At 39.0% G+C, this 18,268-nt stretch overlaps 1 protein-coding gene across 1 annotated transcript; it reads left to right on the top strand.

Annotated features, from left to right (window-relative positions):
* The first annotated feature begins 6,576 nt into the window (after positions 1-6,576).
* On the top strand, positions 6,577-14,262 carry LOC145785539 (platelet-activating factor acetylhydrolase-like). The gene is made up of 2 exons (XM_082597198.1): positions 6,577-9,029; positions 12,583-14,262. Exon 1 carries the CDS (start codon positions 6,650-6,652, stop codon positions 7,865-7,867), a length of 1,218 nt encoding a protein of 405 aa, XP_082453324.1. The 5' UTR covers positions 6,577-6,649; the 3' UTR covers positions 7,868-9,029; positions 12,583-14,262.
* The last annotated feature ends 4,006 nt before the right edge of the window (positions 14,263-18,268 follow it).

Genomic DNA, 18,268 nt, shown 5'->3' with positions numbered 1-18,268 from the left:
TTTTGTAGGAAGTCATACCCCTAGACTAGACAGCCAGAAGCCTAAATTATCCTTTTTAAATTATCCCTTTTTTAATTAGAGACAGAGAGCCTCAAAATCCTTTTAATATATTCTTTTTTAAATTTTACCTTCATAAACAAAAAATATAACAATTAGAAAGGTAAAACCCTACAAGTTGAGCAACATAATTACGGCCAGCAAAAGTAGGCTATAGACAATTTAACAAATCAGCTATTTTTACATTCATTCACTATCTCCAGACTTTGAAACCAGGGTTTGAAACTATGTAAAAGTGGCAAATAGGCTACAACATTTGTAAATTAACAAAGGCGGTTTACAGGAATAGCTGCACAACTTGCCCGTCATCAATTGCACAACTTGCCCCATTCACACTTTTTTTAAAGAACAAAAAATTTCAAGAAAACTAACAAATGTACGAAAAAAATTTACCTGCGAAAATATCTAAACACCATGTTAGTTTGATGTTTTCCAAAGAAATATCCATCCGATGTTTTACTTACGCAATTTGTTAGTAGGCCAATACGTTCTGTACAAGGAGGGTGGTTTCGGTAAATGCTTAAACATGCAAGTTCCATCATTCTGGCAGTTGGCCTTCCTCGCAAATTTGTTGTGTTGCGATCACGCCATATTATAAATTTTCGGTATCAAGCATGTTATAAGTTTTAACGTTTGCGTTTTATCATTTCTACCTTTTCTAGACCTCTGTTTTGTTTAGAACAGCCTATATTGTTTTTCGCTGGTATGTTCAGCAATAAAAACTAACTAAACTGAATTTACGTAGTGTGGAAAATAATTGTTCACTGACTGTCCCCAAAATAATTAAAGTAATCGAGCAGTGTATGAACGTTTGGAAAAGCGTCGCTGTTGCTTTAATTTTGCTCACTCCGTCAACTGCTGTTGAAGCGAGAGAGTTTTCTGTGCCGATGTTACAAGATCAAGCGGCGCTGGTTCGACTCTCGAGGTGTGCGCTTGAGCAACGCACGTTAAGGACTGCTCTCCATTCAGCGACATCTAATGGATGGAATAGTTCCCCGGCAACAAGACTTCAACAATCGGAAACTTCACTCTGTCAATCTCGGTGACCGGGCCTGCGTCAGTGATTCAAAGCCTCTACAAGTATGCGAAACTGCCAGGATTAAGCTCTGCAAGAAGCTTTCCCAGTCCGAGGATAAAGATTCAATCAATCAAACTTCACCTCAGATGCCACCCTTTTGTGGATTTTGTCAAATCACAGAGATAAAATTTTCCCAATGATTAGCCCGATGACTGGAGTACATGATGGCAACCTGCTTTTATGCTCGATAAGCATTTGTGTTAATTATTGCGTTTTCTTTCTATGTTTCCTTAGGGAACGTTCAAATATTACGTAACGCCTTCGAGGGGGAGGGGGGGTTTATGCAAAGCGTTACGTTAGCGTCACATCGGGGGGGAGGGGGTTCAAGCAAAACGTTACGTAACGCTTTCGAGTTCGGAACGGTAGTTTTTTGTGCTGAATTCGTACCGTAGTGAAAAAGCGTTACATGGGGGAGGGGGAGATTGAAAAAAGCGTTACGTTGGCGTTACATGGGGGAGGGGGGTCAAAAATTCGGAAAAAAGGCGTTACGTAATATTTGAACGTTCCCTTAGTAAAATTTGTCCGCCCCGATAGCTCAATTGGTTAGCGCGTCACTTTTGGAACGAAGAAACTTCAAGATCAATAGCGGCGCTGGTTCGACTCTCGGGGTGTGCGCTTGAGCAACGCACGTTAAGGGCTGCTCTCCATTCAGCGACATCTAATGGATGAAATAGTTCCCAAGCAACAAGACTTCAACAATCGGAAACTTCACTCTGTCAATCTCGGTGACCGGGCCGCGAAAAAATTTTTCCCACGAGATTTCTGTCTCATTTACATATGTTGGTAAAAGTTTGGATTAAAACCGTGTGAATGCAACATTTTATCGTTGGCACGGTTGGTTCAGTGGTTTCATCCTCGCCTAGAGATCGTGAGAACGAGGGTTTGACGCTCGTCGAAGTCAAACTTTCTTTTTTCTTTAAATTAATTTTTGCCGTGCACAAGAGCTTTTCAAAAAAGTAGCGTTAGGGAAAGCTTATATTTTATTATCATTGCAGAATTTCATTGGTAAATAGTTATTTCGCAATCTGAATCAACCAATCTCTTAACACTTTCGGAAAATATTACTTTTAGAGTGACTAGAATCAATGATACAGAAATCTCGTGGGAAAAAAAATTTCGCGACCGGGCCTGCGTCAGTGATTCAAAGCCTCTACAAGTATGCGAAACTGCCAGGATTAAGCTCTCCAAGAAGCTTTCCCAGTCCGAGGATAAAGATTCAATCAATCAAAATAATTTGTTTTTTTTATTTTAAATTTTGACAGGAATGTTGTGAAGATTTTTGTCATTTTCATCTGGCAACTCTGTTTGTACATTGACCTGTTGATCAGTCACGGAGTCACCAGTGCAACAAATTTTAATCATTTTTGCTGTTCAGTTTTTAGTTTTATTTCTCATTTTTCCCATCAAAACGAAAAACAATATATGCCAAACGTAGCCGAAGTCTAGAAAAAGTAGTCGAAGGACTAGGATAATAATGATTACAATACTTCTAATTAAAATATAAAGACATTGATAATAAGGTTGAAGTGCACAGGATTCCTTAAATAGGCTAGCTAGGCATTAAAGTGCTCTTTTATAAAAAAAATGCTTAAATTTCAAATCAGCTGATGAGCCTTTAAAGATTGAGATAATGAACTAAAATTTTACTCCTGCAGTTTTCTCACGAAAGAGCAGTAATGAATGGAATGAAATAGAAAAGACAGTGGCTATTTGACCGGCTCCAGTCTTTTAATATAACACACTACTGGTATTTGACCGGCATGACATAATGTATTTTTTCTTTCACCTTCTCTTTCAAAGCAAAGACGAGAAGAGAAAAAATGAAAAAAGTGCCCATATAACTTCTAAATTCAACAACTTTAATTCAACTGAATCAGTGGCGCGCATGATAGTTCTCGGGCTGGTGTTCCTGAGGGAATGAGTTTGACACTACCCAGAAGCGTTGTGTGGTCAATTTTTAATTTTAGTAGCCTACAGCCCAATTTTTTATGTCTTTTCAAATGTGAGTAATAAAGTTAGAATATTTTTAATTTGCTGGAATTTGTGATAGCTCAATTGGTTAGCGCGTCACTTCTGAAACGAAAAAGCTTCAAGATCAAGCGGCGCTGGTTCGACTCTCGGGGTGTGCGCTTAAGCAACGCACGTTAAGGACTGCTCTCCATTCAGCGGCATCTAATGGATGGAATAGTTCCCCGGCAACAAGACTTCAACAATCGGAAACTTCACTCTGTCAATCTCGGTGACCGGGCCTGCGTCAGTGATTCAAAGCCTCTACAAGTATGCGAAACTGCCAGGATTAAGCTCTGCAAGAAGCTTTCCCAGTCCGAGGATAAAAATTCAATCAATCAATCAATTTTTCTGAGTAAGTTTTCGTTCGTCATAAGAGGATGTGACCGTGTTTGTCGAATAACGGATCACATATTTGCTCTCAAAAAGTTAGGAAGTGGCTATATTTACGGCGCTGTAAATGTGCCGCTGATTCAGTTGAATAAAACTATTGAATTTAGAAGTTATTTAGGCACTTTTCTCTTCTCGCCTTTTGCTTTAAAAAAAAAAACTTCATGACCGGTCAAATAGTGTTTCAGATTAAAAGACCGGAGCCAGTCAAATAGTCACTGCCAATATAAAATGTCAAGGATAGATTTGATGTTTGGATGATGGGATGGAAGACAGTCTTCCATCATAAACTTTGTAACACCGCATTAAGACAGGGTAGCGACGATGTCGTCCCCTCATACATCAGGACGCGCAATCATTTATGCCAGGGGTGTGCAATGTGCGACCTGCAGGCCAAATGCGGCCCGCGAAGAAAAATTGTGTGGCCCGCGAAGATGTGCCAATTTTTGAATTCTGTGCAGCCCGCAAAACGTGTTTATAATATTAGTTTAGCTTGGCACGTGTAAACAATTCATTGTGGAGTGGATTATTGTAGATAAGAGAAAACGGATTTGAAAGCAAAGTATTTAGAAATGAATCTTGCCCATTTTTAACGAAAACATCTCAACTAAGAGAACTTTCCACATTTGAAAAAATCCATTGCTTCAAAAATGGCTCTTTTTGGCTCAACGTATTTGTGCAAACAATTTTTTTCTAAAATGGGCGTCATGAAATTTCCCTATTGATCGGTTCTGACGGACACTTGGAAAATAGACTTTGAATTGCGAGCACTTCCTTTAAAGTAAATTTGGAAAAAAACGTCACGAAAAGAAGCCAGCTGCAAACTTCTCACTAAACTCGTTTAAAGACGATGTGAAAATAAATTTGAATAGCAGTTTTCTTCATAAATGTATGCGTCTTAACTTATTATTTCTGCAAGGAGATAACCCCTCATAATGCCATAAGAATAATATGAATATCAAAAAAACTGCTTTTTTGTGCCTGCAACTACTAGAAACAGGCCTTAAAACTCGTGTTTTTTTCCGGCAGCCATCGTGGCCTACCGAGAGCTCCTTCTCGGCGGCCAAATCTGCGTGCTTGGAGGCCAAAATACAATTAACAAAAGCACAAGTAAATAGAATTAAACTTGCAACAATGCTAAAATGATCACTTATCGTTGTTGAAGTAGAATCGTTGTACCATGCAACGCAATAACTGCTTTATCGGGATTGTAATCCGGTATTGTGGGACCATCTAACGACACTAAATTGCTTCAACTGCTCGCTGCTCAGTAAATTGTTTCAACTGCATACCGCCTTTCATAAACCTGATAATTTATACCGTTATGATGTCACCATTGAGGGTGTGAAGTCACTAACACACAGCGGGAACATTTCTCAACTATGAAGAGTGAAGACACGGATTCCCCTCGGATGTCGACTTTGAACCTAGTTCTCCTTTTTAACAACGATTAAATGTCCGACAACATTGAATCAACATAAAAACGACAATATTGCCAGCCGGTCATTAAACGTCGGGAATTACAAACAAGACTTACAGCTGGATACATTCCATACAAATTACAATGGCAAATGTTCTCGCACAATACAACATTGGTGATTATGACGCGCTGACCTAATTCTGCGTCACTCTTTGATGCTACATATTTTCGGCAGTTAACCCACGATCATTCTATTGCGAAATTAAATGATTGGCTAGAAGAAACCGGCGGCCAAACTTGGCCGACTGAGGAGGTAGCACCGGCGGTCATTCAAGCACTACTTAGCGGCCATGGCCGCGGTGGCTGCCGGCTGCTTAAAGGCTTGAGAAATCATATGTTAAATAACTGTGCGGCCCGCGGTTTCACACAGTTATTTATATCTGGTCCTCTTGTAATAAAGGTTACACACCCCTGATTTACGCCACCAGAAAAACCTTTATATGTGGCGGGCTGTTGGATTTCAGGTCGAGCGTCAATGCCCATGTCGTCCCCAGTCAATGATTATGAATAACATAGCCAAATAGACTTCATATGCGGCAGGCTGTTGAATTTCAGCTCGAGCGTGAATGGCCGTGTCAATTGACAAGTGTGTCCTTGGCACGTGTCGAGGTGGCCCTTCAAAATTGAATTTAAATGCCAGAAAAGAGAGTAACCTTGCTTCGCTAGAAACTGCAAATACACACTGTACACTTGTACAGTGTAGGCCGTAGGGCAATAGGCCTACAGAAATCATCATGAAAACCGACACAAAAGCAGCCACTCCCAAATCCCAAGCTCAACCAACCGCAAAAACATGTTGGCGATGCAGCCACTTCAAAAACAATGCCTTCCGCCTCACAATGCACCCTTGAAAGATGGACTTTGCATTGAAAGCCTTGAAAGCCTCACTTTGCATCACATATCCTGCACAGTGCACGACAAGTGTTGAAGTTACATCAAAACGAAACCACACTCAACGGCACATATAAGATCTTCTGGTTCTAACACCAGACGGTATGCAATTGTAAGAAAAATGCTGCTGTTAAATATATAGCTTAAGTTTAGCCTGTAGTCTAATGGCTTACATGACTACGTGTGGCGTATACAATGCGTATACAATGCGTGTGGCGTATACAATGCACAGCCCAGTGACAAAATTCACTGATGGCAGAAGTTTTTCAAATGAAATAGAAGATTTCTATCCTGGGATAGAAGAAAATTTTAGGATGGAAGATGGAAAAAACGTCTTCCATACCCTGCTCACCAGACTCTTTAACCTTCAAACAGTTATCTGATTTTGTTACGTAAACTAACAGTGTTTGGGTTAAACTTTACCCCAATTTTTTGGATCCTGGAAGTATGTTTTTCCAGGGTATAGGATGGAATGGAAAAGTTTTTTTTCCATCTTTCAATCTATTTCATCGTAGAAATCTTCTATTCCAGCACAGAAATTTGGGTTCACGTCTTTTAGGTGCAGACAGTTTGGTTCCTGTCAAATAGGAGCGCGGTCTGTGGCGTCAAGGTATTTGGGTGTGGCGCCCGGTCATTGTTCTATGTTTATTTTTACAGCATGTGTGGCTTGTAAACTTAAATGTTTTTGAATAAAGTTGATAGGCAAATTCACATATCCAGTGTGTGACAGGTTTACTGAGCAAACTATGAAAGGTTACACCCCGAAGCCGTCTGGGTCGTTTTGTGTTGGTTGCACAGACATAGTCAGCAAATATGGACGTGACAGAAGCTTATTTAGATTATACTACCCCATGGTGAAGAAGATTGACGTCGATGAAACAAATGCAGCTTGGTGGCTGGATGAGCCTGAGTACGCTGCCGGTTACGCAAGTTTTATAAAATTGACATTTGCCTCTGGTTTGTTCAAATGGTTATTTTCCAAAACTTTTACACATGCGGTAAAGAACGGTGCATTTGAGCTGCCTGACAATGTTTCGAAATTACCTATTGTGGTATTTTCACACGGTTTGGGTGCTAACAAGTCAACTTATAGTGCGATATGTTCCGAACTCGCATCAAGAGGATTATTTGTAGCAGCACCTGAACATGCTGACCAATCAGCATCAGCTACGTATTGCCTGCAAGTCAAAGAAGGCGAATCATCGGATGGCACAAGGCAGGAGATCGTCAAGGAATGGATTCCTTTCTTACGTGTTGGTAGTTCACCTGATGAATCAAAAATTCGAAATGATCAGGTTCATTTTCGAGCTGATGATTGTTCAGAAGTTTTAAATCAAATTGAAAACATGAACGAAGGACGTGCTTGCTTTGTGCAATGTGATGTTGACTTATCTCTGTTCAGAAATGCGTTTGACCTGGACAAATGTGCAGTGATGGGACACTCGTTTGGTGGAGCAACTGCAATAACAGCACTTTCCAAAGAGAAAAGGTTTAAAGTTGGGGTTGGCTTAGACACCTGGATGTATCCACTTGATACGAATGTTTACAAAAGTTTGAATTCAGTTCCGTTTCTTTTCATCAACAGTGAATCGTTTCACTGGCCTGCCAATGTCGCCGATATGCGGAAACTTGATGCAGATACTTACGACATAGATGCTGAGCGGCTGATGGTGACGCTCCGAGACACAGTTCATCAGTCACAATCCGATTTCCCACTTTTGGTCACAAACAGCTTCCTCAGCTCATTATTCAAAGTCCGCGGCGCTGCCGATCCGTTGCTGGTTCATGACGTCAACGCTAAGCTGGTCCATGGTTTCTTAGCACGGCACCTGCAGTTTAGTGATGTCCAGTCGGTGCAACATGTCGTGGAAGCCCATGAGGGATTAGTATATCACGGCACTAATGTCCTTGTGGATGAAGAAAAAATTAAATCCTCTAAAGAAGCTTTGCGTGCATCTATGTGAAATTATCATCATCATCTATGTAGTTGTAATTCGCTTTTAACATGAAAATTCTTGCAGAACTTTGTTTTCCATCTGTCCCTGTGTAATTTTATTGATTTATGTTTCATTTTGCAGTATTTCCTCGTTTAGAGAATGATTGAGAGTGTGTATAGGTTGCACCTTTTAAATGTATTTGATTGTTTTGATCCATTTTGAACTCACCAGATCCGCTCTTCAGTCTTCATCTTAATCACTGTATTTCACTTTTAAGGAGATGTGCATTGTGCAATCAATAATATAATTAGGCTTCAAAGTGTTTATAGCCTAAACATGTACGTATGCTGTTATACTTCAGAGATAAATTGCAACAATTGCAAATAAAGTGCTCAATGCAGCACGAAGTGTTGAAACATTTACAATAAAAACTGACACGGAAAATTCATACGCTACTTAAGGTTTACGATTATTACCAAAGACACTCCACCTCTCATTAACGATACTAAAAACACTCTTCTATATTATCATTTTTTCATATGCTCCCACATGTTCAAGATAATTTCTCTATTAACTATTTGATGTTGGAAATGAACTACAATGTTGAGTATTCATTAGGCTACTTGCTATCATTGTTATTACTTGATTTCTATATAAAATCTGCAAATGGTCATTGTTTTGTGTTGTAAGTCCGTTTCGTAACTTCCGTCTACTACTACTACTATGTGTGTGATGTAGTTTGTTTTTGTGATGGTTGTCAGCACTGGCGTCGACTTACGGAGTGGCCACGCCACCCCGTAACCGCTGTGGCATTGCTGCTGTCACTCGAAACAATGCCACTAGCCATGTTTTATCCATGGAGAATTTTGACGTTTACTTTTCCTTGTGTGTCCTGCAAAAGCTTTTGCTTATTTTAAGCCCTGTACATATCGCTGTTCAGAAACGTGGGATCAACGCCGGAAAGGTACGTGAATTACTGGAAGCCGTATGATCAACAGTTTTTTGGAATGCAGCAACAGAAAGTGAGGCATCTGCGTTGTTCGACGCATGTAAAAAATCAGCTGTTGATATGGGTTTGCAGTTGCCATCTTTGCCGCGTGGCCGTGGTAGATGTACTGCAAGATTTTTCAATGACCAGCAACAGCAACCGTTTTTTTTTCTACCGTAGATGCTTACAACCAAAGCATTTGTTTAGACGTATTTAAACAGTAGGGTGTAACACTTTACACACTTTTTTTACAAATTGCTACTGGCTAGTTATTGTGGTTTGCAAAATGACCTAACTTGATCAAGGGGGAAAAAATTTTTGAAAAAAAAAATCATTTAAGCAGGCCACGCTCCCCATTTTTGTGGCGAAACCCCAATAACCCCACTATTTGCTATATTTCATCCCACGATGGAGGTAGAGAGCTAATTTTGCCACCAAAAGATGCAGAATACAAAAGTTTATATCCAACTTATGAATGTACCATAGCCCTAAACCCTTTAGTTTTTTCTATAATCAAGAAAAACTGTTTTTGACAGTAAAATTTGCATCTTTCGTAACCAAATGCTTGTATTTCAGATCATGGCTTAGATGAATGTCATTCAGCCATTACAGATAGCCTTTATTCAAACTCACAACTGTGTAACTAGTACAGTCATTGAACGGAAGACAGTATTGTTGTTCTCAAACTTTTTCACAGAATTGAATCAGTATAATTTTACAAGTGTCCTTCACCAATATACAGCACTGGTATATATACAAAATTTTATGATGTTTATCTCAAAATTGATTACAAAGATGTAAGAAGTCGAATAATGAATTTTCCCCAGGTCACCAAACTAATGCTTTTAAGCTGGTTAAGTAATTACCTCAGGTTTTAAAACTGCTGGTGTTAAATATCACATCAAAATATATTATACTCAACAATATGTCTGTGATAGAAACTCTTTCAGCATTACTTAAATGTATATACTAGACTAGCCGAATCGGAATGTAGCCGAATAGGGAACTAGCCGAATCGGACTAGCCAAACAGGCCATTTCGCCCCTGCACAGACCATTGGAGAACAAAGGTTATTTGCTCTTGTCCAATGTCTTCAAGAGTTCATCCAAAAGAGCTAAGACTTCTTTTAGATCAGCGCTCAGAACGTAACATGGTGATTGGTGGTGTTGATGTGGCTGTCTGAAGCAAATACATTTGAAGCAAATACAAAACAGAACTCTCAGAACTTGCCATAAACACGCTAGTGATGAGTTTGATCTTACTAGTAACAGTGATGAATTAGAGACATCTTTTGAAGAGAAAATGCCAAAGTCATCATCCAGTGAATTTGAGTGTATGAGTGGCAGTGAAGAGGAAATTGCTTCAACATCATCACACCTTGTGAGTTCTAATGTTTGTAAATTAACAGACAAAAGACTTGCATCCCAGTGCCGTACAAGGTTCATCAGTTGTCTTAAAAATGAAAAGCTTCATGCAGGGATATCTATAACTACGGGATTGGAAACTATGTGGAACTCAAAACCATTTTATACACCAGTAGGGTCACTTTTCTTTGGACGCTGCTTTGATAAATAATCACATAAATTGATCACCTCAAAGGGCAGCAAGTAGTAGGTTAACGAACAACCAAAAGTGTAACAATCAATTCACCTGCTGTAAATTGTAAGGACTACGCTTGCCTGGTTTGTTCATTTGTTTGTATTCCATTAGTGCAGTCATGATGTATTTTGTTTGGTGCTTAAAAAATTTCCAGAATGGCTATTGGTTTAAGTTCTGATGACATCGTAAACGAATTGGTTTCGTACTGGATTGGTCTGTGAACAAGTTAATGATACAACAGCATATTTCACTGATTGTTGAACACTCCTCATTTACTTCTGATCCGATGTGCAGTAACCAAAATGCTAAAGAACAACAGTAGGCGGTTTTTGGACTCGTTGCATTCTTTCATTTTTTGGATTCATCGTTTTTTTTCTAGCAGCATAAATGTACTTTTACAATCAATTAAGTTTTAATGTGAGTGTACATTTTGTATTATTATTGTAAAATCGAATTTTGTATATCTTTTAGTCAGTATTTTATTTTGTTAATCTTTCTGTAATCGTAGTAATGTGATGACCCTACTGATGTATAGCACTGGATAGAGTTTCCAATCCCGTAGTTATAGATATCCCTGGCTTCATGAAAGCATGTAATGCTTCTGAGCCAGCGAAGAAATGAAGCTGGCCCAAAGACAGCTGCGCTGGGTGCACTGCATGCCAACTTTGATGTATCTAGGATTTCAAAAAGCAGACACCAAAGCTCTGTTGTGGTCAAACTGTCCGCTGGCAGCATTTATGGATGCAACTTCTGCATTTTCACCATATCCGACAGCAGGGAGTAAGGATGATTAGGAAGTGTTTCGAAACAACAATACTTCTTGTGATCGATTGATAGGCCACATGAAGGAAACAATTAATAGCAAAAAGATTCGTGACACAAGTGATGTTGACATAAAGAAAAAGAGTTATTGAGAAGTTAACAGGACAATGTACTTTGTCTAGCACAGTGGTTCACAACCTTTTTGTCTTGGTGGAACCCCTTTTGGTGCCTTCAAAGCGGTTGCAGACCCCTAAAAATTTCTATTTGAATTTTTGGTATATCGCGTCTCCTTATGGAATCATATGTTATATAAGTTTCGAAGGAACACACTGAGAAGAATTTGCTGAATTCGCAACGCACTTGACGATTGATGAAATTATGTTATGAATTATGAGCTATAATTTGTTGGCACACAGGATCAAACATCAGTAATCTATATGCTGAGGATGTTTTTCTATAAATTTTATCAAAAGTTAATAGAATACTTGTGACCGTTACAAAGAATTTCTCTCTTTTTTCATTTGTAATCAATATTAATTCGTTATAATCACAGTCATTGCAAAATCTGTGAGTTGCATTTCCAAGTTAATCATTGATCAACAATCTGCTGTCTCAAAAGAATTAAGTTGAACATAGCCAACATTGTTTTATTAAAAGGTTTAAGTCATTTATATGGTATTTTTTAGTTAAAAAATCAAACCTTTGTGCAATGTTCTTTGCAATTTTAAACGACGCACCAGTGGGTTGCAACTTACAGTTTGAGAATCACTGTAAGCTAATACATAAACAAAGCACAAACAATTTTTAAATTTTGTAATTTATCAATCATGCTGAAAACTCAGAAACTTTCGCGGACCCCCTGAAATTGCTTCACGGGCCTCTTGGGGTCCGCGGACCCCCGGTTGAGAACCACTGGTCTAACATGTATTGTACATATAGTTTTGTGTTGATTGTTTCCTGCCTCATTATTGAATAAAACATCACTGTTCTAATACAGCTTACAAGTTTGATTTAAAGGTTATGTTTTTAATGACTGAATGACAATTCGTGCAAGCCAAGATCTGAAATACAAGCATTTTGTTTCAAAAATGACAGATTTTACTCTCAAAACAGTTTTTCTCAATTATAGAAAGAAGTAAAGGTTTTAGGGCTATAGCATGTTCTTAAGTCGGATAGAAACTTTGGTATTCTGCATCTTTTGGTGGCAACAGCAGCTTTCTATCTCCACCAGGATACGAGATATAGCAAATTGTGGGGTAATGGGGATTTTGCGACAAAAACGGGGAGCGTGGCCTGCTTAAACAATATTTTTTTTCCAAAATTTCTTTTCCATTGATCAAGTTAGGTCATTTCGCAAACCACAATAACTAGCCAACAAGTAAGTTGGTCGGAGTGTTACACCCTATTAAACAGTGTTCTTCCTCACTTTTGTCACGTTATTCACAGCAGGACATGAAAATGATCAATGACATGGAAACAGTTCTGCTTGCCAAGGATCAAGCATCGGAAGAGAACAGAGCGGCTTTTGAAAATGTCGCTGCCACATATAAAGATGACAAACCCAACGCTTCTGCGTCTGAAATTGCAACAGCTGGAAAGTTTTCAACAGCAAAAACAGATTTTTGTTTCAACTATGTCGCAACTGCTTGATCTATTTGCAAGCAATGAATCAATTTCATTAATGCTTTCAAACGTGGTCTGCATTGTGAAAATATACTTATCATTGCCTTCCACCACATGCGAGGCGGAGCGATCGGTTAGTGCACTCAGGCGCAAAAAACCCACTTGCGATCTACCATGACGCAACAGCGATTGAACCACGTCCTAATTTTAAGTGTTTATCAAGCTGAAGCTTCACGGTTACAACTTTACCAGTTGATTAACAGAGCTGTTGTTTGCAAAAATACTTTTGCCAAATGTTAAGTGTCAGAGCAGCAACGTAACAATAAAATTCACGACATACCTCCTGTGCTTTGTTTTAAAGTTGCTTTGTAAATTATCGAGCTACAAATCAGGTGTGAAAGACAGTTGCATCTACGAAACACGCTTTGTAAAAATCAAACAAAAACATGCAGTTTAAAAGTTTTTAGGTTGCCATATTGTGCTATCCGCCACCCCGTGCAAAAATAAAAGTCGGCGCCTATGGTTGTAAGGTTCAGTTGTCCACGCATTGCTTCAACATTTGCCACTCCAGTTGTTGTAGGAATGAGGAGACGACTGATTCTTACTAAGTCATTCATGTACTTGTTTGAAATCTAAATTGTTAGGTTTGATGGCCGTGCCTTATTACAGTAGAATTCGCCTATAACGGCACCTTTAGGGGATTGCAAAAACTGACGTTATAGCCGAATTGACGTTATAGACGAACTACCACAAACTATTCCATGACTGTCTTTTGATTAAAGAAAGAGGTGTATAATCCAGTCAGGTTTACTGCGTACCACCAAACTGACAAAAGTCACGCAGAAAATACAGTAAACAAAGAAATTGTTTAAAAAAATAACTTACAGCGAAAGATACAGGAAATTTGCGCAATACAGCTCGTTACATACAGTAGTAAGTTACTGTGTAACACTGCGGCTTCTAGTTTATACAGTAGGCTACTGCACGTACAACTGTTGCTTTGAGTTGTGTAAAGGTCAGCTGTAGAGCTGCTTTTTACACGTGATAGTTTTTCACGCGGGAGAAAAGTTAATTAAAGTCCCTGCTGAGAACGACGTAGCAAAATAAAGGGAAGACATTTTGCAAGCAGCAGCGCTGGATTAAAAGACTGACCGTTCGTGGTAAAGATGATGGCTTAAAGTGACGTGATAAACGAACAAAAGACGTCTTGGGAGCAATAAAGGGTGCTGTTACATGCGAATTGACGTTATAGGCGATGCTGTTGTAGCCGAACTACAATGTACGTAAAAGATAGGAATTCTGCCGGGACCGAGCAAAATGTGACGTAATAGGCGAATTGACGTTATAAACGAAGCCGTTATAGGCGAATTCTACTGTATAATCATGGATACCGTACTTTTGCCGTAGACGGCACACAGTTTTGCATGCACATCTTGAACCAATGCGGTTTTGCCACCTTTTGTTGGTTTTGTTACTGTATTTTATTTCCACAATTCCACAATGTCGTTTCCTCTGATTCCGACAAAGAAAAATGAATTCAATAAAAATCATCAGTCGCAAAGCTTATTCAAATAGAAATGCAACTGTACTCCATGTAAATGCAGAGAACCATTCCACAGACTACAGACGTTAAATCAATGTAAAACACGGCTGATTTGCTTCCTGGGTACCAAACCATTAGCTACCGAAGGCAAAAATGTGCGTTTCGAAATTCATGCAGAACAATAAGGTAAGCTTGCAGCGTTGGTAAGGTACCGTATCATAAAACTTGGCTGGATTTTGTGACGATCCCCTTGTTTGTGATCAGATCATCAAGCAACGTTGGTGTAGGTGACGTAATTAACTGAGCAAGCTGCACAAATTTCTCGTCAAGAGCCACCAAACTTTTCATGGCTGACTGGATACCCGAAGAATTGGCGAGCGGATGCAAAGTCATTTTATCAAGTATGGTAGAATGAAGGTTGTTTATTAATTTCGAATCTATATAGCCTATTTGCCAATCCATCTTTGGGTCGCGCTTAGAGATGTGAGTCGTTTATTAGTGCCTTTTGTAGAAAAATATGACTTTTAAATGGAAGATATAGTTCTGATTTTTGAAAAACTTAACTGTTGAAGTAAAGTTTTGTGCTTTTTCAATTCTAATGCAAAACTAACCTGCAATGATTGCATACAATAGTGTAGGGGAAGACGGGGCAAAGCGGGACATTGCGATTTTTCATGTTTTGTATTTTTTGGCTCCCTCTAACCGGAAGCACTAGTTAGGGCTAGGCAACTATAAACTGTATTTGCTGTGAAAAAATGGCGACTGGCAGAGCACAACGCGTGTCGTGAGGAAGCAAAATGTGTTTTGGCATGGATTGTTATAAGAAAGAGATGGAAAAGTAGCTACCACATTCGTTAGCATAAGCAAATTTGTTGGTAGCTTTGTTCTTATGTTAGACATTGAGACAGTATTTGTTGGTAACAAAAGCAACTTTTACCTAAAACTTTACAGGTTTAAGCAGAGATGTTATTTTTTAAAGGCTATAGCCTACTTTGGGGCAAAGTGGGACAGTGCATTAAGGCAATATGAGACTCTAAAAGTCTAGATTGTATCTGTGAATCTTCTGTTGATTGAATTTTTGTTTATAACTCTTTTAGCCTTCAAGATTGTAAAATATTTATCAGCATTTATTTATATTGTACCAGTAGGCCTACACAATTTAATTCTGACAATGGTTCGTCGCTATAATAGAAAAACTGAAATAGGTAAATGGACGGATAGGCTATCAATATTAAGAATGCAATAGAAGATGTGAAAAGCAAGAAGTTGTCTGTGAGAGAAGCGGCTAAACGGTACCAAATCATGCAAAAATGAAGTGTCCCACTTTGCCCCACGGCTGGGGCAAAGCGGGACATTAAAAAAAAAATTCTTTTTTGATTTGTAGGCAACAATAGAAAGATTTCGCTTGATCTTCGAACCAAATATGCTGACCAACTAAGGCTTTCGATTAGCCTAAAAAAGAAATTAACTACATCCAACCATCACTGTTGCTGAAATTACGTTTTTACGAAAAGTGTCCCGCTTTGCCTCGTCTTCCCCTACCGACTGCTATACTGTTACAATAGTAACCTGTAAAAAGTGAGGCTAAAAAAAGTTACCGTAACCGGCCCTGCGTCAGTTGTTCAAAACCTCTACAACTAAACTCATGCCAAATTGCCAGAGTTAAGTTCTAAAACGAAGCTTTCTCAGTCTGAAAATGAAGTTCCACAACCAATCAATGGCTGGCCTCATCAGATGATGTCACTTGTTTGATTCGTCTCAACTAGCCGTCGCAGTTTGGTGATCTCTGCCCTACGTAATGTTGTTACTGACTGGAATTTCGATTAATAATAATCATGCTTGTATTTGCGCCTATTTTTTTAATAACATACAGTGCACTGCGATCACAGATGCGATACAGCAGACGACAGGAAGCAGCGAAGTGACATGTAGTCTTCGAATGAGCTGCTCCCCCAGGGATATCTATAACTACGTGATTGGAAACTCTGTGGAACTGAAAACACTTTTATAACTTACACCAACATCAGTAGGGTCACTGTCCTTTGCATCGCTGTGATAAAGGTTATATAAGTTGGCTTTAAAAAATAGCAAGTAGTAAATAGACAAGGAAAAGTGTAACAACCAATGCGCCTGCGGTAAACTGTGAAGTAGGCTACACTTGCCTTGTTTGTTTAATGTGTTTGCATTCCATTTGTGCAATCCTGTCGTATTTTGTTTGCTGCTAAATAACTTCAAAACCGAATATTAGTTTTAGTTCTTATGACATCTTAATTCTTAAACGTATTGATTTCGTACTGGGTTGGTCTGTGAATAAGTTTACCATAAAATCCTACGACAGCACATTTTACTGAACACTCCTCGTTTACTTCTGATCCGGTTAGCAATACGCAAAATGCTAAAAAAAAACAGGAAATTTTTGGATTCTTTGCATTCATTTATTTTTTGGATTCGTGGTTTTAAACTTCTATACGTCAAATAAGTTTTGATGTGAGTGTATATTTTATATTGCTATTGTGAAATTGAATTTTATACTTTCTTTAGTTGATACCAACAGTGTTTTATTTTAATAATTCTACTGTAGTCACTGTAATATAGTGACCCTACTGATGTAAAGCACTGAAAAGAGTTTCCAATCCCGTTGGTGTAGATATCCCTGGCTCCCCCTAGTTTGGCTTGCCATTAAGTGTTTTTGCAGAGACATAGCCGCTTGCTCTGGAGCGGTGGCGAACCCACGTCCTTTCAAACGTCGCACAGACGTTCTCACCACTCGGCTACGCAGCCGACGGTGAGACTGAGAACGTCCGATTATTGTAGTCGACTACTCGACTTGCAACCATTTAATTAATAAACTTCCTCTCTTCGTTAGAAAAATTCTATAGAACTTGTGACCAGAAAATGGGATGGGTAATCGCCCGAATAAAGATCAAGCGGTGCAGGTTCGACTCTTTGGGATGTGCGCTTGAGCAACGCACTTCAGGGACAGCTCTCCATTCAGCGTCACCCAATCGAAGAAATAATTCCCAAACAATAACAATTAGAAACTTCACTCTGCCGATTTCGGCAACTAGCCTGCGTCAAAAGCCACCACAAGTGGGGGAGACTCAGGTAAGTTGGCCCACTCTAAATAATTTTTTAAAGTGCAACTGCACGATCGAATTAACATTGGCTAGAATCCATTGCCAAGACATCCGGTAGTTGTTGAAAAACTCACTTCCTTACAATTGAGGCCCAAAGCCGAGAAACCGACCCTTTTCCCACGCTCTCTAGCGCTTCTCTCTCACGCTACCTGGAAGTGGCAAACTCGTCAACGCCACCTAGTGATATGCCGTCAGTTGGAGTCGAGCTTAGTAGAGACCAAACTAGCCGAGATAGGCTTGGTTGCTTGTGAATGCGCAAATTTATAAGGCATCCATAATGAAGACTCATCTTTCAGCCAGCATTATACAAATTTAGTTGTTCATGCCTGTGTGCCTGGAGTGGTTTGCGAAGCCCATCGCCGAAGGCTAGTTTCGTAGATTACAACAGCCAAACTTGCTTATATCGAAAACATTTTGTATTGTATTATAGGACATAGTATCCTACAGTCGACTATCATGCGATACCGCTTTAGCATTCATTGGGACTGTCTTCGGCAGTGTTGACATCTAGGTTTTTTTTAAATAATCTAGATCAGTGGTTCTTAATCTTTTTTGTATGTTTTACCCTTTTAACAAAGATGAATATCAGATTTACCCTTAATATATAAAATGGTGCTCATTTATTAAAAAACGAAAGTAACAAATTCCATCAGTTATATTCAATGCGACGACTGCCCTTATGCTTTTTGGCAACGAGTTGTTCAATGTCTGATAAAGTAGTAGATAATGCACAACGAATATCAGATTCAACATGAAGTTAGTTTCGTTCTTTTGAT

This window comes from Aplidium turbinatum, chromosome 16 (assembly GCF_918807975.1).
Source record: "Aplidium turbinatum chromosome 16, kaAplTurb1.1, whole genome shotgun sequence".
NCBI classification, from domain to species: Eukaryota; Metazoa; Chordata; class Ascidiacea; order Aplousobranchia; family Polyclinidae; genus Aplidium; species Aplidium turbinatum.
Note: the sequence above shows the minus strand (reverse complement) of the source record. Positions and strands in the feature narration are given on the sequence as shown.